Source organism: Diceros bicornis, chromosome 23 (genome assembly GCF_020826845.1).
Source record: "Diceros bicornis minor isolate mBicDic1 chromosome 23, mDicBic1.mat.cur, whole genome shotgun sequence".
In the NCBI taxonomy this organism is placed as follows: Eukaryota; Metazoa; Chordata; class Mammalia; order Perissodactyla; family Rhinocerotidae; genus Diceros; species Diceros bicornis.
The window spans coordinates 26423541-26449458 of NC_080762.1; the positions used below are offsets into that span (position 1 = coordinate 26423541).

Here is a 25918-nt window from a genome sequence, read left to right on the forward strand (position 1 = left end):
GCATAGTTAACCTTCTGACACAACCTTTTCTCACTCTTTCAAGCTCATCTATTTTAAAACAGTGAGATCTAAAATATCTGCACACCCTATTTCACAATCAACATCTTTCGATAAACTAGGAAATAAAAGAACATCTTGTTACTGTAATGTGTAATCCTCCCTTCTAAGAAAAAACACTTGTACCAAATCCAGCTAACATGATCCACTCACTAAGAGCAAGTTAGTCCTCTCTTTGAAGCTATCTCGGACAATCCATGGAGGACGGGAACTTTAAAAAGGAACATTCAACAATATTCTCAATACCTAGATGTTCAGATTACCCACTAAATTATACATGCCTCGGCATGCATCCATTTCTCGGTGGACACACTAGAAAAATGCCCTCTTGGGTTTCTAATGGGATTGAGATTGAGATTAAAGATTGGGGAGCAACAGATGCCCTGAGAATCCTCCTCTTCTTTCCCTTACCCACTGAATTACTACCCGCATCAACCATTCTCAGCCCCCTCTCAACAAATGGCTTCCCAGAGACCCTGAAACCACAACACATGTGCAAACCCGAGGCCACAGCTGTGGCAGACAAATGCCAGAAGCAAAATTCATGACACTTTCAGTATTAACACAGAAGCTTAGACAGGTGTGAGCAACCACAGCACAATTATCTGAGGAACATACACCCTCTTTCCACACACGTACACTCGTGCTTCCACCACACTTCCATTCCAGAAAACCACCAAGGTTTACAGAAGCTCCTACTTGAAAAATAATTTGAGGTGAATTTAAAATGCATTCTTGCTTACTACTAACAAGAACTGTAAGTTCCTGAAGGGAAAGAATTTCTATTGCTCACATCACAAGAGGAGGAGGAAGGTAGAGATAAGACGACTCTTGAGTAATCGTGAATAAAGGAATACCTGAAGAAAGGCAAAAGCAAAGGGCCTAGCTTACAGTGCTTAAAAACTGGCCAAAATGTACTATTGGTTCAAGTTACACAAGAAATTCCAATCATAGCCTTTTCTAAACTTTTTCTTTTTAAATCAACTTTATTAAGGTATAATTTACATACCAAAAAATGCACCTACTTTAAGCAGTTAGATGAATTTTGGCAAACATATACATCAATGTAACCACCATCAAAATAAAGACACAGAACATCATCATCTCCTCCAGAACGTTCCCTTATGCCCTTTTTGCAGTCAATCTCCTCCTACCTCAATGGCCCCTGGCAATCGCTGACCTGCTTTCTGTCTCTATGGGTTAGTTTTGCCTTTTCTAGAACTTCATATAAATGGAATCAAACAGTATGGACTCTTCTGTATGTTTGAGATTCATCCCTGTTTTGTATCAGGGGTTTGTTCCTCTTTATGGCTGAGTAGTATTCTTTCTGTATCAAGATACCACAATTTTCCAAACTTTTTTTTTTAAAAGAAGTCTTTTTTGTTTTTTTGAGGAAAATTGGCCCTGAGCTAACATCTGTTGCCAATCTTCCTCCTTTTTTTTTCCCTTTTTTCTCCCCATAGCCCCAGTAGATTGTTGTATGTCATAGCTGTACATCCTTCCAGTTCCTCTGTGTGGCACACCGCCTCAGCATGGCTTGATGAGTGGTGTAGGTCTGCACCCAGGATCCGAACCGGTGAACTCCGGGCTGCTGAAGCAGAGCGTGCAAACTTAACCACTGTGCCACCGGGCCAGCCCCTTTCCAAACTTTTTTAAAATAAAAAGGCTGCAATGGTTAACTTTAAAACATGTACATAAGACTTTTTAAGAATTATTTCTTCCTTTCAAGGCAATTGGAACCTATCAGTAACTGTAGAAAGTGCCAATCTCAAAACCTTTGGCTTCAGGAACACAAAGTTTTCTTTCATTTCACCTCCCTATACAATAACTTCTTCAATCAGATGGAAAGAAAAATGATAACCTGAGATTTTTGTTTACTGCCAGTTCAAGATGTTATTTCAAGCTGTTGAAGACCTATGAGGAAACTATATCCAAACAAATTTTCATTTGCTGCTTCCTGAATGCCTGACCGAAAAGTGAACTTCATGGCTACTGTTTAATTTGATTCAGATCCTTCTGCTTTTGCCTGATTAGTCCGAATTTTGGATTTCATGCTGACTCCTGAGATACCCTACCACCAGAAGGATGTGATGGGATTGCCTTTGAGGTGGGACTGCCCCGAGAAGTCTTGTTTAGAAAAGAAAATAAATCGACCATTTAAAGTTTGTTTAACCTAACTGCCCCAATCATGAAGACTCCTATTGTTTCCAAGGGAATGCAATTTGGGAAATACTGTTCTAACAGATATAAAGTACATCCCTCACGTGGTCCTTAGCTTCAGGATGATTGCCTGTCTATAACAGGCATGGTTATCCTGAACGCAAATGGACCACCCTTATCCCATTGCTGGGTACAAAGATGAAAAGAGAAGTTCTCCAAGATCTCCCAGTGAGTCCCAGCTACACCTGGGTTTTGAAATGAGAAACTACAATGCCCCAGAAAGAAAAAGAAATCTCCGTACCCTCAGCCCCCACTGTTCCCCCCATGCCCCAAGCAAGTCTTTATAATAGTCACAAAGGCAGGCAACAACATCTTCTACAGGAAAGGGCCTAGAGTGAGACTATTTCCTACCACTCTGCCTAACCAACTGGCTTTGTGCTCTGAGCCCACCACCAAGTTCTGGGTCTTGGGTCCTTCCATCAAATGAGGCGGCTGACCTAGAAAGAGCTCTAATGTTCCCTCCAGTCTGAAAGCTGTAATATGAGTCTCATAAAAAAGCAATAATTCCAAGACTAAAATGAGAAAAGTTGCGTATTTTTTGAACCATAATAGAATTTGTGAGCATGGCATCCAAAATTCTAACAGAAACATCAGTCTCAATTCTCCATTCATAATTCTCAGCCATTATAGTGTCTAAATAAGTACTTTTATTTTGTCTATCCATTACCTCTTTTCTTTCCCCTAATTTGAGTATTATCCCTCAAAAAAACAATTTAAATTAAATGCTGTTAATAAGCTGCAGTCTTCACATTTGACTTTATACATCTATGTGTCTATTTTTGTCTGAATACTACTGTTTAAGGGTTTTTATTATGACTTATTGTATAGAACATGATATTCTTTGATGAAGAATAAATCCCTAGAGGGTGAAAAGTTTCCTTAAGAAAAAAATACCACTTGATTTTGCAACAGTTTCATCCTGGGCAATGTGTTTTTGTTTTGATTATTCATGAAATTGCAAAGGATCGCTTAAGCTTGACTATAACATTCAGTATGAAAGAGTTTTTTCATATCCTTGCAATTAGAAACTGAGTCTTAACAGAATCCACATTAGGCAACACTGTATAATCCAAAAGTCCCTTAAATTTCCCATAAGCATCTAAAGAAAGCACTGCTTTCCCAAATTAATTAGTCACGGCATCTCGTGCTGGATGGCCAGTCACCCTGCTCCAGAAAGATCCACCCCCTGCCAGACTCCTCCTCCTGCTCTTAAAGTTAACAGCAGCTAACGCCGAGGTTCCACCGCTGGCTAGACCGCAGGGGAGCGGGTCTGCAAGTCTGCACTGGAATCTGGAGAAGGGTGCACGGCTGGGGAATAATGCCTGCACTCGAACAACAAAAGCCTGCCTCACGGATGAAGCACTTTCCAAGACAGTCAGGAATGACAGGGTTGAGAGAGAAGGCTGGTGCAGGCACCTAGTCCTTCTTAGGACTGAATGTCCCCAGCATTTGGAGAGGAAGTAAACAAGGATCCGGGTCGTGCATGCGGTCGTGTGGCCCAGGGTGGTCAAGGCCTGGCCAGGTCAAGACTCCCACCTCCCAGTCAAGGAGCACTTACGTCACGGAGCTCCAAAATGTGGGCTGCGTGTGACCAGGAAAAATTACAAAGGCCAGTTTAAATACAGCCTATATTTCTCCCTACCACTGAGATTTTTTTCTTTTATTTTCAAAAACAATAATTTTCTGGAGAAGTTAAGTAAAGCTGAAACATGGAAAACAGCTACGTGTGGAACGGTCCACAGGAAGAGGACACAGGCACCATGATACCATCCATATGTCTCCCCATACACATCTAGATCAAACTTCCCCAACCCCACCAGACCAGAAACAGGTTTGGCTATTCTGTCTTAGGAAATATCCTCAGGAATGTCCATTTTCAAATGTTCTACTGCAGAACCTACAATACTATGTTCACTTAACAAATGTTAAGGAACTAAGATACTGTCACTACGTTCTATCAAAAACTGTATGTATTCCTTCAAGCTTTTCCATTTTCCAGTCACACCAGAAGCAACTGTGTGTTTTTTTTTTCCTTTCTTCTTCTTTTTTTTTTTTTTTGCCTAATTGCAGAAAATAATCCCAGCAAAGCAGAAAGCATCCTGCTGAGACTTTGAGTGTAAGGGCAAGACCCACTCAAGCTGGATTTCCTCTGATTCTCCAGCCTCCTATACTCTGTGGGACCCAAACCACTGTTTCCCAGCCAGCAGGACACTGCATCTTGACTCACCACAAAGATAGGCTCAGTGTGTCTTCATATTCTAAGTTTTTTCTTAGCCACTGCGTTTTGGGAGGAGGAGAGGGATATAAAGTAGAAGCAGTGCTGACCAGAGGGAGGAAGGGAGAAAGATCAGTCTGTGTCCATGCACACATATCTCATTTTGTATAACAAATGCATTCTTCTTCTTTTTTTTTTTTGGCTGACGAAGATTCGCCCTGAGCTAACGTCCATGCCAATCTTCCTCTATTTTTTAGTATGTGGGCTGTCAGCACAGCATGGCTGCTAACAGAGCAGTGTAGGTCCATGCCCGGGGAACTGAACCCAGGCCGCCAAAGCGGAGTGCGCTGAACTTAACCACTAGGCTACCAGGGCTGTTCCAACAAATGCATTCTTAAAAAGTTGACTATAACTGAATTGCTGAAATCTGATTTTTTAAAAAAAACGTAACAGCTCATTAATTAAAGAAATGTAATTGTATCACCTCAGTTTCTTTTTGTAAACCTTGATTTTTTCATATAGTTTAGACAAAATATATATATATTATATCCAGTCAATGGTCCATGCAAATGAATCAGCACACTAGCAAAAAGAATAAGCCCAACTGCAGAGAAAAACATAAATTGCATTTTTAAATATATTAAAGAATCGTTCAAAAGTAATTTACCCAAAAAACAACTCATACCTATCATCTTTATCTTTGTTGAATTTATCAGTTTAAAGATGATGAAATAAAACATTCTTAATGAGGTCACAAGCAATGCAACTGGTTGGCAGATTTCATAAGAACTTAGAGCTTTTAACTCTGTTAAAGTTGCCTTAAAAATTATCTTCATTTTTAGGTGGAACCTTACACTCAGGAGGCAGGTCCCTCTTACCCTACTGCAAACAGGGAGCAGTAGGAAGGACTACTGCTAGAGGAGAAGAGAGGAGGGAGGTATGTGTCCCAGTTAATGTTACTAGTTTGGAAACACTGGTCAGAGTCATCTCAAAATGCAGAAATCCTTTAGTTTTCTATAAAAATATTTTGTGTGTCCTATGACTGACTTAATGTAACAACACAGGTGGGAAAACGAAAGTTCCAGGTTCCAGAAGCAAATGTACCATCAGGCAAGTTGACCAAGTACAGATAACCTTAGAGAGAAATTAAACATTTTGTCAAGGGTTTCTGATGACAATGCAAAAGCAGGCGAGTGCACTGTACTTTCAACAATGCCTTGTCTGTTTGCAGGAACATGGACTGGCCTAAGATGGAGGGGAGTAAGAACAAGGACAGGACTGAGCCACGGCTTGCACTTCAAAGGCAAACTGTGGGATCTTGCGTGTGTGTGTGTGTGTGTGTACACACATACATACATTTTTGTATGAAGTGGCATAATACATGTCCCACAGGTGGGCACACAAGTCTCCCAGTGCTGCCTCACCCCCGACTCCCATCAATCCCACATCTGATGCCCCTCAATGGAACCACCTCACTCCCTCAAGCAGTTTGGGGACCAGTTCCACCCAGACAGAAGCAGTGTCAGGATCCCTTCATCTGTCGCCTGGAGGCTATTCCAGCCCTGAGCAATTGTTCTAAGTGACAGAGACCTCTGATAGAGGAGGGGGAATCAGGAGGTACAGTGGGGACTCGGTCTGTATTCACTCTGCCACTCAGAAGCTGGGTGAGCTCAGTCCACTGGGTGCACCAAACTCCTAGTGAACGAATCAAAGGCCAGACCCAGCTCTGAGCCTCAGTTTCCTCAGCAATTAGAAAGGAATAAAATCTTTACCTTCAGGTTTATCGTGAGGATGGCGCTCAATAAATGTTAATACTACTTCCTCACTCACCCCCCCGGCCCCTTCCCTGCCTGCTTCAGGGGAACCAGTCCTGTCTCACATCCCCTGAGTCCTGCTGGAGGCTAGACTACGCCAATGCCCTTGTACTGAGAACCAGCTACATACCAGCTCCCTGGCAGTCCCCTCAACCCCAGCCCCTTCTGCAGAGTCCCTGCTACTTCTTCTTAGTATAGGCAATTCCTTATACCAAGACTTTCGCCATCAGTCCACCTCTTCTGATGCCTCAGCTTCCCATCTGTCTTGGTTTTCTCCCACAGGCTGCTCTGAGAACTTTCCCAAAGAACCTGATCCATACTGCTTATCTGTAAGTCCCAGCCACTCCTAAGTCGGGAGCCATACACACCCAACCAAACTCCTGGTGTGTCAGAAAAGGACTGACAACACTGGACAAACACACCACTGAGGAAAGAGCACTTAAACCAGTGGACTGGCTCGTCACCTTAGAGAACCAAGTTTCTAATATACGAATGTCATCTCTTAGATCAGTGTTCTCTTTATGATGTCCTAAGAGGAAAAGTTTCTCACTCACAGAAAAAGCCAGGCTCCTTCTGTGAAACTGGTCTGTTTTTATTTAAACGCAATTACAAATGTGGAAGTTGATCTTATATCCCTTTTTCCTTCAGCTGCTATGAAACTCAAGAGCCAAACTTGTGGCCTAACTCGAGCACCTGTCAAGTACTAGATTGTCATTTACTCTCAGGTTTCATCCTTCATACTGCATAAATTTGTAAGTTGCCACTGTGGCATAAAAGGAGCATAAACAAACACAGATTTGAAATTAACATCTTTAGGGAAAGGTGGTCTTTGCTTTTCAGTAGGCTTGAGTGCATCCAGGAATGGCAGATCTGTGTCAGCTTTTAGAGGTAATAATAAAGCGAGGAGCCTGCTGAGCATGTGGGATGGGACTGAGGTGGAAGCAGAACTTCAGCCTACGTCCCTCACCTGTCTCCCTTAAAGGGTGCAAAGAGCAGCAGCCAGAATGAAGGGCACAGAGGCCTGGGACAGCACACCCCTCCACTCAGTGGAAGCTAATCTTAGATGACACTGAGTCCAATGTGTATTTAAAGCGGTTTAGATTTTCATTTAGCAAACACCTAGGAGACTGTAGACTAGAAGAAAAATAATAATGATAGCTTATCTAAGGCATCCTGAATAGCCTTAGAAGCAGTCTAATGAGAGGTAAAAGGCATCTGTAAATTGGAGGAAAGCATGGGGCACAGCTTGCAGAGGCTCTCAGCTGACTTGGGAAAAAGAGCCCAGCCCCAGTCTGTGAGGTGCTGAGGGAGTGCAGAGGGCCCTTCTGGAGAGTGACAGAGCCATGGACACACTGCCAACTGGGGTCCAAACTCAACAGTCAGCAGCTGGTCCCCAGGCCAAGGGGCTCGAGATCTGTCAGGCTTGGATTTAGGCACCTTCGGCAGAATTTAAACCCCAGGTGGGAAAACTCTGCTTCCCAGGAGCTAAGAAATAAGATGGCAAAGATTCTTCATGGCTTGGAGGCTTTGGGGACAGCAATGCTTAGTGGCAAAGAGCCAAAGCCATAGATCACGAATTCAACTTCCCATTTCAAAAGGGACAGCTCTCTGACCCTGTGCAGGCTACCACGTTTCCATTTAACGGCTATGAAACAGAATACGATTCCTGCTTCTTACCTCCCATTAGAGTGCTTCTGAGGCGATTCAGAGCTCCTTAGGAGAAGCCAGCATTATTATTATTCTATTAGTCTACAACCTCCTAGGTTTTAGCCAAATGAAAATCTAAACCACTTTAAATACACATTGGACTCAGTATCATCCAAAACTGGCTCTGCATCTGAGTCAATGCAAGTTTCCAGATGGCAAGATTTTAGGTGAAATCATCAAAAGACTACATAAGTGCCACATATTATTACGTGCCTTCCACTCATTAATTTACCCGACACTCTGCAAGTTAGGGATGAGCCAAGTTATCTCCTTTACAAAAAGCAGACTCAGTATTCTTTCCCGGTTACACAAATAGCAAAGCCAAAGCAAAAGGAAGGACGACTCCCTCCTCCCCGTACCCTGCAATCTATCAAGCCGGGTCTGTGTTTTATCACTTTTCCTTGAGGGTTGAAAAGTTCTGCAAGGAATTCTTTGATTGCAGTAATACTTTTATCAACAAAAGAAAATGAACTCCAACAACACATGGCACTGTCAGAAATTTCATTATCAGAAGTGAAAATAATGAAGGATGAGCAGAAATACACATCAGGATGCACAGCTCAGCAAGCCTTCCCTTCTTTCCAGGCAAGAAAGACTCTGGGCCACAGGGGCCTTTCCCAGTGCAGTCTCCCAAGAAATGATGCAACTTTTTGTGTGCACATCCCTATCATTCACTATGCTGCAAACTCATCAAAGGCAGTGCCCACTTCTGCATCCATCTTGATCTTCCACACATCACCACGCTGGCTGAATGAAAGCAGACGAATGAATAATCATGGCTGCGGCCCAGACAACACATTCCCATGCCCTGTCCCCAAATGACCATGTCATGTGAGCGCTGGGGTTAGGCCTCGACCCTGGCCCAGGCTACAGAAGCTAGCACCACTGCCACCAACCCGCCGCTGAGGGACCTGAACTTCCAACCGTTTGTGTGACCAAGAAACTTTATTCACAAGGAGTTTTATTCAGATAATTTGCTGTATTTTCAGTTCCCCTTTAAAGCACATATAGATTAATTCACCACCACATTAGAAATCCGATTTGCCACAAACCTTTCAATAATCAGTCGACACTGAAATCTCCTAGTAACATTAAAAGCAACTAGAAGTGGCACTTTTGCTCTCAATGCCAAAGCTAAAGAAATTGCTCATTCCCAATACTACCAAACTTCTCCAGTGGCTACAAAAGAGCTGAGCATTATCAATCAGACTTTAATAGTTACAGAAAGCTGCTTTGGGGACTTAATTCCCAATAAAAGATATCAAGTCTACCAAACAGTATGAAATGTATGGGCTGCCCATCATTAAGACTGGTGGAACTGCGCATTTCACTTGCAGCAAACTGCTGCCAATTAAAGCCATTGATCTGGCTAACTATGCCCACTCCTCTGGCACAGAGTAACTAATTCTTGGAAACATTACATGGAGTGTGACACTTTCCCACAGTCACAACCCTCAAAGTTACAACCACTTAGAATACTCAGGCCCCATCACTCGGATTATAGGGCTGCCAGCAGGCATTCGTCAAGGTCTGGAGGTTTATTAGGCAGCATTTTAGCCGCCTGAGGAAGTGCCCCACAGGTGCATTTCCACAGAATGCCGCCACACTGGCCACAGGGAAACAAAAAGCCTTGCTCCTTCCTGGAGAATAAACGCAGTGGTGTCTGAAGTGAGGAGCGCATCCAGGCAGATACCGGCATGTTCACAGACCCCCACCAGACGACGGCCAGGCAAGTCATCCTCCTACAAGTGGAGGTCCCTGCGGTGACCACTGAGCCAGTTCATAACAAGAGTGGCCTCACTGTGTGCTTTCAGGAAGTTCCTTTACATCTTTCATCCTTAATTTCCTCATCCAGAAAATAAAGGGATAAATCAGATGACATCCAGGATATTCAGTTTCAGAACAGAGAGGTTCCATCATCAATTTAGCATTAATTTGCTTCTCAGATTAGTCTTTCTCCTAGAAAATCCCTCAGGAAACAGGGCCCAGGTGAGATGGAAGGGGAATGTTGAGTACACAAAGCAGGGTTGCCAAGAAGGGTGGTCTAGGTACTGAGAGTCAGGAGTACTGGGCCTGCAGTGGTGGGGCCAGTTACACCTAACACAGGTGGTGAATCACAGATTGAGGGGTGGACTGACCTGCTGCACTATTTCTTCCGGGTCAGATTTGGCTTTCCTGTCTTTATATCCAGGAAGCAAGAGAAAACAAAATATTAAAAGTCTGCCTTGAAAATTATCTCCTCAAAAAAGAAATAACCCTACTCCTTAACATCTGGAGAAGTCATTCATCATCTACATGACAAAACCCTAACTAAAAGGTTATTGAGCTAAGTAGGATAAACCCATTATCTTACAAACAGCTCATTTATTTTCTTTTAGGTCTTTTAGGACCTCTCCGTTTACACGCAGAATGCAAAATTTTCATTTAAAAAAGTCCAACCTCTTTTAAAAATATTATTAGTCGATGTCTGAGAAAAGAGATGTTTTTGAGTTGTAACAACTGGATATAAAGATTCCCACGTGACTTCTCAGATGAAAAACTGCCTCCTGCTAGAACACAGGGCTGGAATATCGGACTTCGTAGCACAAGCTTCACCTTCACTTCCAATCACCACGAGTTCTAGGACAAGTCACAAGCCTGCTGGGCCTGCTGCCCACAACTGGAAAGCAAGATGTTTCGGATGATCTCTATATTTAATCTAAAAGCAGCTGGTAGGCACTTGCTTAAGCGGCTAGTAAATAAATGACCTGTGCCAAACCAACAAAGAAGGTTGATTTCTCCTTTTTTTCTGTGGGGGTTAAGAGTGCAAGGAAAATATTTAGTCCCTAGATAATAGTTAAAACTATTCATATAATATTCCAAAAATAGCCTCATTGTTTTTAGGGCTTTTTCTTGGAGAACGTGCAGCCTATATTTTAAAGTATTGAGAAAGCTTTAACCTCAGAAAAAATGGAGACACTTTATTTTTCATTCAGATGAGAAACACCAGACAACGAAGTTCTTTTAACAAAGCCTTGGCGGGCAAGTCGCAGATCATTTTTCACGAAAGGGCGATAACGGGGAAAGACGGCACGTACAGTTTCCTATTTCTTTCCTCTCATTCCTTTGCCCCTCAAACACCGGGGACTTTGGGAGATTTAGTTTACAGACAGAATACCTATCCCACTTTGACAAAGAAAAACTTATTCATAATTCTGAACTCCTTGGAAGACGTTACCAAAACACAAAACATTATTACTTTTTTTACCCTCTCAGAACTACAAAATAACTGTGCTTTCCTCTTTTTCCTTCCAGAATAAGAACTACTATGGTTCACTTTCCTCCCCAAAGTGTATCGATGGTTCCATGACCGAGACTGAAAGAAAACCGTTTGCATTTTAATTATAAAATATTCTCATTAATGATGGCTTTGAACTGAGAGTATGTATGTGTTGTTTGATAACATCCTTTGGAGAAATTACATAATGGCTTAACTGTCCTAAACCCAGCCACTGCCCTTAATATTTCACCACAGTCATACAACTACAACCCTCCAGCTTCTGCCAAGGTATTTTTACTGGGCCATCACCCACGCCACTCAAGTATCACCCATGTCCTCCACAACGTAGCCTCTTTCTCTTGATGCTTCCATCATCATTCAACATCTATTCACTTCAGTTCACCGTCTTAAACCATCACACACAATGCCCTGGGCCTTTAAGTGTGAAGCAGATCCAAAGAAAAGAATGAAAGCTAGACCTAAATGACCCATTGGCTTCCGAAGCCAGGCCAAGGCACGACGTGGCTGTCCACCAAGCGGTGGTATACAATTAGGCCGCTTCCACTTCCAGGGGGAGAAGGGGAGAGGGAAAGCAGTGACCCCAGGGAAGTTTAGATGTGGTTCAGGGTGAGAGCATCTCTGTGGCTCATTTCTGAATCTGCAAAATATGACCTGGGTCACCCTTCTTGGAATATCACTTACAACTGCTTTGCAGCCTGGAGAAAATAGGCAGTTCGGAGAGTCCTGTCCCTAAGAATAATTACACTTCACAGGAGTGCAAGTCTTAAAAAGCCTTTTGTGGGGCCGGCCCGGTGGCTTAGCGGTTAAGTGCGCGTGCTCCGCTACTGGCGGCCCGGTTTCAGATCCCGGGCACGCACCAACGCACCGCTTCTCCGGCCATGCTGAGGCCGCGTCCCACATACAGCAACTAGAAGGATGTGCAACTATGACATACAACTATCTAGTGGGGGGCTTTGGGGAAAAAAAGGAGAAGGACTGGCAATAGATGTTAGCTCAGGGCCGGTCTTCCTCAGCAAAAAAAGAGGAGGGCTAGCATGGATGTTAGCTCAGGGCTGATCTCCCTCTCCCTCACAAAAAAAAAAAAAAAAAAAAAAAGGCCTTTTGTGCTCAATGTGAACGCCTGTCTACAGCCTAACACTCAAGTCTGTTCTTCATGGGTTCTGAAAGAGCGACAAGCCAGGCAGAACACGTCTTAATTTTAACAGAAGATCGTGCAAACTCCCCTCCTTTTTCTTTTAAACCAAAATGAGAGATGTGATAGGAAGGAACAGCCCAGTGAGGTCTCAGGCAGTCTTATAAAATCTAAATCCCTAAAGCATGGATAAATTATTGATTGTGGAGTTTAGTCCAAGTTGAGACATACTGATGCAGGTATCCCATTTCTATAACTCACCACCTGTGTGGCCTTGGCCATGTCACTTAACCATTCTGTACCTCAGTTTCCTCACCTGTAAAGAGGAAGAGCTAACATGCACAAAGCTCTTAGTAGGGTCTGGACCATAATAAAAGCTCAATTAATAAGAACTTTTAGTTACAGCCATGAAAATGATGGGTAAACCTAAGACTGCACACATCACACCTATTCACACCAATGCAAACTGAAGATATAATGGTTTTTGCCCCTTTTTGGGGGGAGGGGACAAAAGCTTTCCAACCTCAACTACAACTCTCCCCACTTCAGCATCATGTAGAAGTCAGGGCACAGGGACCGTCTTTTCAACACCAAAGGCCTCTACAGCCTCCTAGAGAGGATTTTCAAAGAGAGCTTGAGCAGATAGGTGTCTCTTATTACCATCTTCAGATCTAGGCCATAGGAGCCAAGGCCTCAGATCCCTCTGACTCTTGGGCTTGGAGCCAAGCCTTCTAGACTGCCTGCTGCCAGGCAGGCTGCTTCTTATGAGCCACACTGTTCCTTAAGGCTTTTACTCCTCTGGAAAGGCATCCTTGATGCCAGAATTTTTTCAAAATACCTCCCTCTCCCTGTCCCCAAAATATGCAAGCAGCAGCCCATCCTTTTGGAAAACTAAAATGGCAGTAAACTGACACGTGTTTACACACTTCATCTGTGAGCAGTGGCAGCTTCGGGAAGCATCCCATGGGCCCAAGCAATTCCAGTTCCCACAAGCTGCATGTGACTGACTTCTGATCTTCAAAGTCCCTAGGACTTTCCTGGAGTCCAACTGCGAATGCTGCTTACAGAGTCAATGGCACAATATTTAGGACTCCCCTCCAAACCCTGGCCCCAGGCACAAGTCTCTCAGTGCAGCTTTCCCCACCACCGCATGAACCCTCTGATGTCTCAACCCCTGAACCTGCCTTCTCCGTCCTTCTCAAGAATCTTGAATCTGAGGAAAGTGACTTCCACTTCCCTCCCCATTCCTGAGAAGACATCCCAGAACACAGCCCCTCTGAAGCTCAGCACCCACGCCGTGTCGTCTCAGAGAGGGCTTCATGTAGGAAAAGGTGTGCTACTAACAGCAGAAGAATTTGTAATCCAAACTAATCCTGTTTTTTTTTTTAATGTGTCAGATATAAGAGTATTTATGAATCTCAGGCAACATTCTGAAGCAGCTGCTAAGAGGCCCTGAAATGAACTTCCAAGTCCTGGCCAACCCACTGTTCTTTGCACTATTTATATTTCTAAAGCCATCAGCTATGTCTGATATGGCTGATCATGAGGCCCTGCTTAATGGACGACAGACTCCAATGAGACTGACAAGCAGCAATAACTTGTTTTATCTTTACCTGGCTTCACCTTGTGGTGGGAGACGCAGTGCGCCTTCTAGGCCTCCGAGCCAAGAGGGATGCCATCTCCTCACCACTGCCTCGCCTCTGACCTCATCACGAAAGCTGCATCACTTTCCCCTTCACTCACCCTCTCACACTGATTACACCCAGCACATTTTAATCTTATCTTTCTCCCACATGTCCCACGTCCGTCTGTGGATGAGTCAGGGAGACTACTCCCCTCTCTGATGCTGGTCTTAAAACTAGGAACATTCCCAAAAGACCAAAACAAACAAGTAAGGGGAAAAGTTCACAAAACAAGAATCCAACCTAAACACAAGTCCACTGAACACCATATACGCACCAGGATGAACACTGGCTTCCTCTGTGCACCTGAGCAGATCCTTCCCTATTGTTGTCTAGGAGGGAAGCGGGTACCCTTGCCCTGTACAGAAAGCTACACAGCACAAGGATCTGTGGGAAGTCTACAGTACTCCAGGGGCTAGGTCTTTGCTACCTTTCAACAGATACCACCACAAGATACCTGTTCATCTCTTCCCACTCTTGTCAGGATTCTGAAGCCAAGACGGCATGAGAATTTTGATTTTTGACTCCTAATCTGTCACTAGAGGAATTCTAGACTTAGCAAATGACTTAAAGCAGTGTTTCTCAAACTTCAGCTTGCAGCAGAATTACCTGGAGACCTTGCTAGAACATAGATGGCTGGGTCCAGAGTTTCTGATTCAGTAGGTCTGGGATGGGACCAAGAATCCCCATTTCCAACAAGTTCTCACGTGATGCTGATGCTGCTGATCTGGAGACCACACTTTGAGAACCACTAGCTTACTGCATCAGAATATGGTAGAACCCTCTAGTCTATCCGATTAGGTTGCACAAAAGAGGGATAGTAAGTTTACGTGTCTCAGTTTTCAAGACTTACGCAATGACTTGAAATAGCACCACCTCTTCTTACAAATTACTGAAAAGTTCAAAATAAGTTAACTGGGGTCCAGTGGAGACTAGAAAGACAAGTGGGAGTTGGAAACTTTAAAGAAACCACATTTAGTTACACGAAAGAAAGTAGAGGAGGAGATTCTAGTTAAACCCAGTTTGTTAAGTAATAATGCCATTGTCTCAGACGCCAACTGTTCTCTTAGATCCCAACTTGACAACACTTCTTTTTATATGGAGCTTCCAGGGGGCAAACTCCACCTTGTAATCTTCCCATGGAGGAGAGGGTGGAAATAGGTTTAAAAGTCAATACTAAAATAGTTGATAACTTCCACAGCCAAAATCTCTCTCATTTCGCTTAAGACAATGGTTCTCAGCCCTAACTGTACATCGTAACCACCTTGCCTGCTTTAAAAAATACAGATGCCCAGGCCCCACACCTAGGGATTCCAACTTGTTTTTGGATGGGACCCAGACGTGGGTGTTTTTCAAAGCTCCCCAGACGATTCTCAAATGCAGCCAAGGTTGAAGACCACTGATGTAAGAGAGAGGTCACAGAGAGATAATAATTGGTGGATGGGAAAGAGAGAAGGGCAGAAAGCCCCCTTTAAATAATGTCTAATGACATCAAAGGAAAGAGGAAAGAATGGGAGAGAAGCTGGGAGCCGGAAGGACAGGTGAAACTGAGGCTCTTAGATCCTGAGACTGCTCTAACCCAATGCTGGCTGTCTTAGGTTTAAAAATCAGAAATGGCTATCTGATCAAGGAAGTGCCCACATTCGCCAAAGACTTGGTAACAGTCCAAAGGTCGTATGAGGAAACCCTTTAACAAGATGTGCTATTTTTTTTTTCCCCAGAAGAGTTAGTAACTAGGCACTTGAGGCAGAGCTTTAACTTCTCACAAACAAATCATCTAAAGGTTCAACTGTGAAATCACGTGCCAGAAGACAATAAAATTTATGCCTAAGCAAAATTTAAAAAAAAATTTTTTTTTAATGAGGAGGCGAGAGAGGAGATTGAAGAAGCAACTCTCGGAGTATTTAGTAATTGAAATTATCTTCCCAGTAATAACCACACTGACAAAGGAGTTTTCAAAGTTGTAAAATCGTGATGCAGATGATCATTCTCCAAATAGAGCTATTTTCTTCTCTTCCTTCTTGACTAGCACAGATGGATGAGGAAACAAGCTGGAAAAAAAAATGTTTGAAAGCTTTACGATCCTGTTTAAGGCAGAATGATGAACACAAAACAGACCAGTAAGAAGAACGAAGTGTTGGTGGTCAATGGACAGAGCAGGGAATCTCAGGGCAGGTCACACAAACAGACGTCAGGTGACAATTATCTCTGCTCACGTCAACAGGGCCAACACTGGAAGCCAGAGAGAAAAATCCAGATGGACTGCCACTGTGTTAACAGTTAAAACTGATTCATCAATTTAAAGTTCTTGATTTGATTAGAAAACTCAGATGTGGATAAAGCTGCATCTTAAAAATGAGAATTGTAATTTTTGATAATTACTTAACAAATGAATGTTTTTTATTTTAAAATTAATTTAGAGGACAGTAGTTTGCACTAGCACCACAACTGAGCTTTCGTAATTTAACACGTGGTACTGCACTTACCCAGTACTGACTGCCCGCAGATTAACTCACAGCATTCCCTGGTTTTAGGAGACGATCATAATAAACCTCTCCCCTCCTCCCAAAGAGCACCTACTAAATGATGCCAATGGTCAAGTGCCAAATTTCACCTTAGCAGCTGACAGGAAGGTTGAATGTGGTCAAGCCTAAAACATGCCACGGATCACCTAGACTTTCAGCCTGAAATAAAGATCTTTCTTGGAAACGGAGCAGACAAAATAGGACTGATTTAGATAATTCAGTGCAGCAGAGGACATGCATCCATTCAAACAGAAGGCTGTAAGTTTATCTTTATTGGACAGGGTTGGAGATAGAAGGCCTGATCTAGGCCACTAATTTCAACGAACAGGCCAAGAGTGCCGAAGCAACCACACTCACACCGGTATCAGCTCAAAGATAACTTCAAAATAATCAGACCCACAATATGTTCAAAAACCCATTCCAGGCTTCTCAGGGCTAAACAAAGGATGACCTAACTGGTCATGATTCTTTTCAAGAAATTCAGAAGTTGGACTCAAAGTTTAATGTTTACTTTCAAAAAAATTATCTTTACAATTTAGTCTGTGGGCCAGCGTTTATCTGCATGATGAGTATATTTGTATACGGCAAATTCACGCTGTTAAGGGGACTGTACTGAAAAATAACTAGTGAATGAAGATAAGTCCCTTCTCATTCTACCAACTGGGAAAAGAAAAAAGAAGGTACCCAACACAGACCAAGATGCAAAGGTATGAGGGTGAAATTAACAAGTCCTTGATGTGGAAATGAACACTGGCAGGAAGCCCCAGAACAGCTATCAGGTAAGGTACAAACTCTGCAAGATCTACAGCAACACTGAGTTTTAAATGAGATCGAATTTTTTTTTAATTAGGTAGATTTCTTTTTTTAATTCGACAGAACTTTTTTTTTTAGGAATTTACCAACACGAAAAGTTCTCATGGACAGACCTAGATAAAGTGTTCTACTTTATAAAACTATTACAGTTTTAGAAGAAAATTAAACTATATCAAGTTTTTAAAAATATTAAGTAAAATAAAAATGAAAAAAAGAGAAAGGAGAAGGTAAGCAGAAGGCTTTAACCATCACTCAGCTGACCTTAATATGAAATATGGAACTGAGGCAGTTACCTAGATAATTTATGATGAAAGAAATATCATTTTTAAAATTAATTATTAGAATCCTTCAGGAAAAAAGCAGTTTTGAGATTTGAATTATGTGAATTAACGACTTAACTATCCATTTCATCTTTTTAATGTAGTACCAATTTTCAAGGAGATGTCTAACAAGCTCTATTGGATATAATTTTATGCCCATCTTAAACTTCAGGCTTATAGTCAGAGTTGTACCTTTATAAGTCCACTGTGGCCACCGCCACCTTCTATTTCAACGGCCTCCAGCCCCACCACCCTCCCACGCGCTCTGGAGGTATTCACTTATCAGGCAGAACCCTTCTGCCTGCTCCACTTTTATCATATGGTTTCAGTCTATCTTCTGGACACTGTCCAGACACTACTCACCTATCTTTACTATGAAACTGAGAGTTCTGCAATTTTTTCCAACACACATGGGATTAGTATTCTGCTAGTCACATTTTATCTTAGGGCAAATGGGTACTGCATTCCTGTGGCCAATTAAAACCATCATTTTAGGTCCTTCTCATACATATTTTTACCTTGAAGACAAAGCAGTAAGCTCTTCAGTAGAGATCAACACTTTAACCTGGCCAGCAACTTGCATTATGCAACTTTTTCTGTTTCTGTCTTGGCAGCCTGCCTTTAAACCCGTTAGGAACTGCACTGCAAAGAGTCAACCACTTCACAAAATATTTTTAATACCTTTAATTATGAGCTCTGATTCGGCAGCCAAACTTCTGCCAGGAACTTCTTGTAAATTTTTTTTTTTTTTTTTTTTCCTGAAATCCATTTTTCTTGGTGGAGTTGTCTCCATTCATCTACCTACCTGAAGCCTACTGAAGCACAGATATCCTGTTTTCCCAAGGCAGGGAATGGCCCAACTCAAAGGATTTCTACACACTATGCATCACTCTATTATTTCTAAATAGTACACTTTGTATCTGATCCACAATAAACCATGTCACCCAAGGCAGTGACCAAACAGAAATGAGAGTCCCCAAACCAACAGGTTTCTGACAAAAATTCTCAAGCCACTCCTCTACTTCCCCACTAAAAGCTCACACACTGACTCGATTCTTAAGTTATTAGCTCATGCAAAATCAAAGGAAGGAGCGTTAACCATGGGTCCCAGTCCACTCCTCCACCAATGCACAGAGAGGTGTTCGTTACCCTGAGTCAGCCACAACTCGGAAGACAAGCATTCAAGACAGTATTCTGAAGGATTAATGTGAGAATCAGTGGTAATATATGTAAAGAATGTGGCACATAGTAGAAACTTTTAAAAAGGGAGCTATTTTTAAAAGGTACAAACTTCCAGTTATAAAATAAATAAGTCATGGAGATGTAATGTACAGCACGGCGACTATAGTTAATAATACTGTATTGCATATATGAAAGTTGCTAAGAGAGTAAATCTTAAAAGTTCTCATCACAAAAAAAAAAATTCTGTGACTATGTGTGGTGACGGATGTTAACCAGACTAATTGTAGTGATCATTTCACGATATATACAAATATTGAATTATGTTGTATAGCTGAAACTAAAATAATGTTGTATGTCAATTACACCTTAATTGAAAAAAAACACAAACTCAACCCCCTTCCAAAAAAATTTTAAAAATAAATAAAATGGCACCTATTTAATTTTATTGTTGTAACCCCTCCAACCCAAAGTACCCTCCAAACTCCAGGATGCAGCAGACTCTAGTAGAAAAGACAAAAGTTCCAGAGTCAAAGAAACCTGGATTTGATCCCTAACAAGTTACTTAAACTTCTTTGAACCATTGCCTCATCTTTAAACTAGGATTTACATTTAAAATGCCTATCTTGTAGGATCAATATTAGATGTCAAAAACCTAGCTGGGCATTTGGCAGAGTAGGTGCTCAATAAATCAGAGCTACTATTATAATAGTAATTATTATGACTAGGCCTGAGAATTCGTGTAGACTCCTTTTTATTATAAAAACCAAACTGTCTCTCCAATAAAACCCTAGCTCCCGTCTCCAAAAGTATCACTTTGAAATATGAGAATAAACAGATGCAATTCTGATTCTTAAATACTTCTGAGCAATTCCACTCAAACACCTCCTAGGTGCCTAGAAAATATCTGCTGCTACTTCTGTGAGGACAACCACACTATGTTGTACGCTTCATCAGAATGGCTGGTTTTTGGACATATATGTATCCAGAGGGGACATGAGCCTGAAGCTTCCGGTGTGTGTGACTTTGAAAGGCCATGAAGCACAGGAGGAGCTGAGGGGACTCCAGAAGATTCTGCATTAGCCTTACTACCATCACTGATGACAATGAACCTGATGGGGCGCCACCTTCTCAAGCTCTGACAGGGACAGGGAAGAGAGGCTTCTTCTTGAATACGGTCCTTCCAGTGAGGACCCTAGGCTCCTCCTTCCCCTCAAAGACTGAATGTTCTAGACTAAAGCTCTCAGACAGACCTCATGGCCTTAGTGTAAATCTCAAGCCCACACTCCACAAGCACAGCCCTTCCACTAGCTTCACAAAACAGGCCAAGCAGAAATTCAGTAAGAGGGGGTGGGGGAGGAAGGAGAGGGAGCCCAGCACACCATATTAGAAACGGGAGGGAGGGACAAGTTTTAGTAGCTCTAACTGGGAAATCAAGAAGAATTCATGCCTCCCTTCTGTCTCTCACAGCAGGACGAAGAAAGAAGAAACTTAAATTACCAGAAAGTAGCCTATGAATGATTAACATTTTAATCGAAATAAAACCTTTCTTGTGGGGAGATGGGTGAAATGGGTGAAGGGGGCCAAAAGGTACAAACTGCCAATTATAAAATAAGTCAGTCCTGAGGATCTAATGTACAGCATGGTGACTAGAGTTAATAATATTGTATTGTATATTTGACAGTGGCTAAGAGAGATCTTAAAAGCTCTCATTACAAGAAAAAAATAATTGTAACTATGTGTGGTAATGGATATCCATGTGGTGATCACTATGCAACATGTACAAAAATCTAATCGTTATACACTTGAAACTGACACTGTTATGTGTCAACTGTATCTCCATAATACATAAACCCTTTTTATTCTTCTCCTTTATCTGCAACCCTGCCTGTCCCTCTCTTCCATCCCCATGCTCCTGTGTTTGTTTCCTAGGGCCACCATAACAAATTACCACAAACTGAGGGGCTTCAAACAACAAAAATTTATTCTGCATAGTTCTGGAGGCTAGAAGTCCAAAATCACGGTGTCAGCAGCGCCACGCTCCCTCGGAAGGCTCTAGGGGAGGTTCCTTCCTTGTCTCTTCCTAGCTTCTGGTGGCTCCCAGCAATGCCTGGTGCTCCTTGGCTTGTAACTGCATCGCTCCAACCTTTGCCTGGTCTTCAGGCAGCCTTCTCTGCATTTAGTACGTCCTCTCCTCTCCTCTCCTTATAATGACACCAGTCATTGGATTTAGGGTTCATCCTAATCCTAATTTTAACTAATTACACCTGGAAAGACACTATTTTCAAATAAGATCACACTCTGAGGTTAGGTGCAGGTGGACACGAATTTTGGGGGGATACCATTCAACCCACAGCAGCCCCCAAATTAAAATAAACCACCACTACCAAAATAGGGGGCAAGGTGGAGGGAGATGACAAATTACAGCCTTACAGAACTATGAAAAATTTCAAAATTATCATCTCCAGTGGATCCATGACTACTACATCTGAACTGGAAATAATGTAGCTTTTGTCTTTCTCTTGTCCACAGGAAATTGTGAAGTCTTGGAAAATATCAAAAGTCCCAATCAAAATAGCACGAAACACAGAACATTCCACTGATCCAGATACTTGATATACTCTGATAAGTTTGGTATTAGGTATCGACGAACACTCACATATATTATCAGGAGTGGAGCAGCAAAAAGATGAAAGGCAGGGGAGGACGCCTTTCAGTGAAAAGTGCTTTCATTTAACTATTCAGGGATGGAAAGTGGACCATGGGTCCTAGAAGACCAAGGTTTCCTTTTAAAAAGTTACCTTAGGCTTTTAACCGCCCCTCCCCTAAATTACCCTTTTCTAATGATGACATAAGCCTACACGGAAGCACTATGTATCAGAGTTCTTTTTTTGTTTTTAATCAAGGTATTATTTTAGCTATGTGGGAAAAATACTTGAGATCAGCTTAAAGACTTGTATACTCCCTCTGCTGGCTCTGAATTTAAAATAAATTCTCCAGGCCTTCAGGAGCCAAGTTATTAATTTCACTAGACATCTAAAACACAAGGAAAAATATGATGTGGATTCTTCCCCCACACACATGCAAAGGTCTTCAAAGAAATAAATAAGAAATTACAAAACACATACTGAAAACTGCCAAAGGCACCTCTGTTGCATTTATTATCAGTTCACCCCAAAGGAAAGATAACGTATATCATTCGTCCGGAGCAGGGGTCACCTCCTGTGTCGTCGGCCTTGCCCCTACAAGTGGGCCACAAGCTTTCCTTGCTCTGTGCTCACCTCTCTACTGCAGGACTCGGGTGTGTCTGGACACCCAGGCATGGTGAGCCCCCAGACGGTCACCTGGCTTCTTCACCATAAGCAATTACTAGAGCAGGAAATTACTGGAAGGATCACAGCCCATCAGAGAAGTTAGTCCATTTCACCTTGTGATGTTATCTCCTAGTAGTACCTGACGCACTGCAGAGAAAAAGTCTCAAGATTAAAACCTGAGAAAAAAGCTGGAGTGAAAAGTGGAAGACACATGCTCTAGAGAAGCTGAGCTTGAAATATACTCCAGTCCTACATTTGTGTTTTACCAGAAAGCAGTGACACATCACAATATTCTGCGGACAGCTGCTATTGTACTTTTCCCGACCGGGGAAATTGCAATACTGAGAAATCAACGTTGTCTGGTCAAGGATAAAATGGTTCAAGATACTGAGTCTGACTGAGTAGTGATGCAATCAGAAGTGGGGTCTCCTATCACCATCACCAGCCTAACCACCTACTCAGAAACTCTAACTCAGAAGAGCTGCAGGCTGGCCCTGAAAAGATGCATCTCAAAGATTGCTTGTTATCTTTTCTTCCTTCATACATGACTTCTATTTTCCAATCCATGGATATAAAACTTCAAGTACATCTGGGACTTCTGCCCCAAAATGTAGAACATTATGGACAATTCAGGTTTACACAACAGCTTTGCTCGTGTAAGAAGTGGGTAAGTAAATTTTAGGCTGAACAATCCCACAGTGACTCTTTCTAGACAGGGCATATTGACGCTGCATAAAGTGGGGTACACACACAGAGGGCAGACTTGATTTCAACTGTCTCTTAAAGAAAGGTCATTCCAAGATCAAGTTTCCTTCAGTTTCTGTGGTGGGTGGAGACTGGCACTAATGAAGTTTTCAGGGACTTCTACACCAGGAAACAAGACACAGCAAGAAATGCCTTCAATAGCAGAGCATCATTTCACCGTTACACTGTATCATGTCAACATCAACGCCCGAGGTCCACGACTTACAGCACCTTCATTGCTACAAGTATCCAAAAGACTCTACACGTGCCATCACCTCACTCCTGAGTCACAGCATGACCTTTCAGTGTCAGAGTCCCAGAACAAGGCTATCTTCACGGGCTGAGGACATAACGATCCAAAAAGCAGGTCCAAGTATCAGAAACTCTTTATTTGTTCGGTAGACACACTCTGTGCTTTTGAGGCTGCACTTGGAAATATACAGGAGTCACGGAAAAACGACCAAAGAAACAAGCAGGAGTCAGGGGGTGGGTAGGGTAGGGTGGGGTTGAGACAGAAGGCTTTTTCAGCAAGGTGAGGTGAGCTGAGCGTGCTGACGGAGAATGCAGAGAGAGAACCACAGCTACTCCAGCGCCGGCCAGCCTCAAGGTGGGGAGGGGAGCAGAGGAGAGCAAATGAAGAAAGAGTTTGCAGAATCGGAGGCACAGCCAGGAACAGCTGTGAAACCACAATGGTTAGCAGCAGGCTACAGACCAGTGGTGCCCTGGGCTCATGCGGACACAGTCTTAACTCCATCTCTGCTAGCTGTGTGTCCCTGAGCCGGTCACTCATGTTCCTGGCCTGTGTCCTCACCCGTAAAATGAAGATCTTGAAGACCTCTTTTAGTTCTGAATTTGAGGCAAGAAGCAATGCGGATGAGTCAGCTGTATCAAGGCTCCACATCTACTCCAGAGGGAGGCCCCACAAGACAGAATCAGGGATCTCAGAGCAGTCCAGGGCCACAGGTGTGCTCTACTCCAGGTAGACTTGGGGAAGCTTCAGCCTCCTCCCAAACAGACCCAAACCACAGGAGCCACGTTACAGTGGCCCTGCATCTCCAAAGCAAGCTGAAAATGACCTGCCAAGAATTAAAGGCCAGCTCCAAGCCAGAGCTCAACACCCACTTCGCCATTTGCCAGTAACTTCTCTGCAGAGGGCTGAAGTACTGACGAAGGCAGAAGTACAAATGTGAAAAAAGGCAAAGAAAATGGACGACAAGGATAAGCTCGCAGAGCACAGATTTGCATGTTTATTTTCTGTCTTCCCCCAATAGAAGGTGAACTCCTGTGAACTGGAACCTTATGTCGCGCCTTGTGTGACCACGACATCCCTGGGGCCTGGCAGAATGCCCTGCGCACAGTATGCCTTCGATAAATATTCGTTGAATGAATGAAATGATATGTGAAGCAGATGGGTAAAAAGGGTTTTCTCTTTCCAATCTTTTACTCACTGTACACCAGCTGTAACATCCACCGATACTAACCCACCTCTATATATTTGTCATCCCCAGTTCCTTCTACAGCAGCAAAAAGCCAAAACGGCTCTTCAGGACCCCTCCATTTGTGATACAGGAAAAGGTGACAAGAAAAATGAGGAGTCCAGAATAGGATCGAGTCTGTTCCTTACAGGCAAGATGAGTGGGTATGAAAACAAAATAAATTCCACATTCTCTCCAGCCCCGGGAATCTGGAATCTGATCAGAAATGGGTAAGTGGGGTACCTCGTCAGAATGCACAGACCCAAACAGTCTTATCTTGCCTTTTTATCAAGACCTTTGCATGGATGGTGTCTGCAAAACTTTTTCCAGACCGAGTACATGACTTTTTAGTGGGACAAGGCCTCTTCATTCATCTTCCAAATAAAAATATCTTGCAGGTTTTAAGGAAGAATCACAAGTGGAGTATTAAAAAGTTTAACTGCAAGATGTTCTTCTATGGTATCATTCTCTTAAAATAGAACCCTCCTAAAATCTCCTAAAAATAAGTCTGCATAGTTTCATTTCATTTTCTAAGAAGGAGATAAACATATCAAAACAAACACTTAGCTCCTTTTTTAAAGGGTCTCTCTGCTCCATGGGGCTCACAGACCAAAGTCTAAAAGGGCCAATTTCTTCACTTCATAGGTCGATGACACAGCTTTGAAAAAGAGGAAAAACGGTCCCCCTAGTGTACCGCTGCTGTAGGAAGAGGAAGTATATTAGTTGAGAATCACTGACGAAGACAGCACTGCCAAAGGAAATTACAAAACAGCATTTTGGCAACACGGGCCAAGCAGAAGACAGATTCCTCGCACACGACCAAAGCTGGCCCTTTGGTGAGTTACTCCAAAAGGTGACTGAGGTCAAAATTACGAGCCAATAAGGAATTATTATGACTTGGCCATTTTGAAATTTTTAAAAATGTTTTTAAACGTAGAAGTGGCAGTTAAAATAACATTTTCTTAATACAGGATCTTGAAAAGGAACTGGATGGGTTAATCTAAAGGACCAGAACAGCGAGGACATAAACAAGCATTCTTGGCAGGTCAGCCCTCAGTTTTTTACCTTGGGAAGAAGCTGTACGACTTAGGACACTCTCACATGGAGGAAGACTCGGTCTCTCGAAGAATTATCTGCAGCAGAGTAGAAGCTGTCACACCGCATGCTACATTTGCGAAATTGTGGGAACCACCACAGAAACTCATAGCTGCCTAACGTGATCCTGCCCTGACCATGGGAAATGCAGGTGTACGTAGGAAAGTAAGTGATAAACAGGGCTGCCCAGGTAAACCCTGGGGTCCTAAAGGTCTGCCGGGGACAGGAGGAACCAAGAGAACTCACCAGTTTAATTATGGGTGCAGTGCAAGTAAGCTTAATCTGAATTAAAGGAAATGTAACCTTTTCCCCTCTTAACCACATCAGATTACTCATTTCGACTTTA

The 25918-nt window shown here is 42.7% G+C and overlaps 1 protein-coding gene across 3 annotated transcripts in view; it reads right to left on the minus strand.

The window, feature by feature from the left end:
- FOXO3 (forkhead box O3) overlaps positions 1–25918 on the minus strand; it is a 122285-nt gene that overhangs the window by 90845 nt on the left and 5522 nt on the right. Inside the window, exon 2 of one of the 3 annotated variants that reach the window (XM_058566496.1) lies at positions 2543–10192. The exons of 1 other annotated variant lie outside the window; for it this stretch is intronic. In XM_058566496.1, coding sequence (XP_058422479.1) covers positions 10160–10192 — 33 coding nt within the window. In that variant the 3' untranslated portion in view covers positions 2543–10159. Of the gene's footprint in view, positions 1–2542; positions 10193–10355; positions 16159–25918 lie in introns of those variants that run through there. One more of the 3 variants, XM_058566495.1, reaches the window with a different exon arrangement.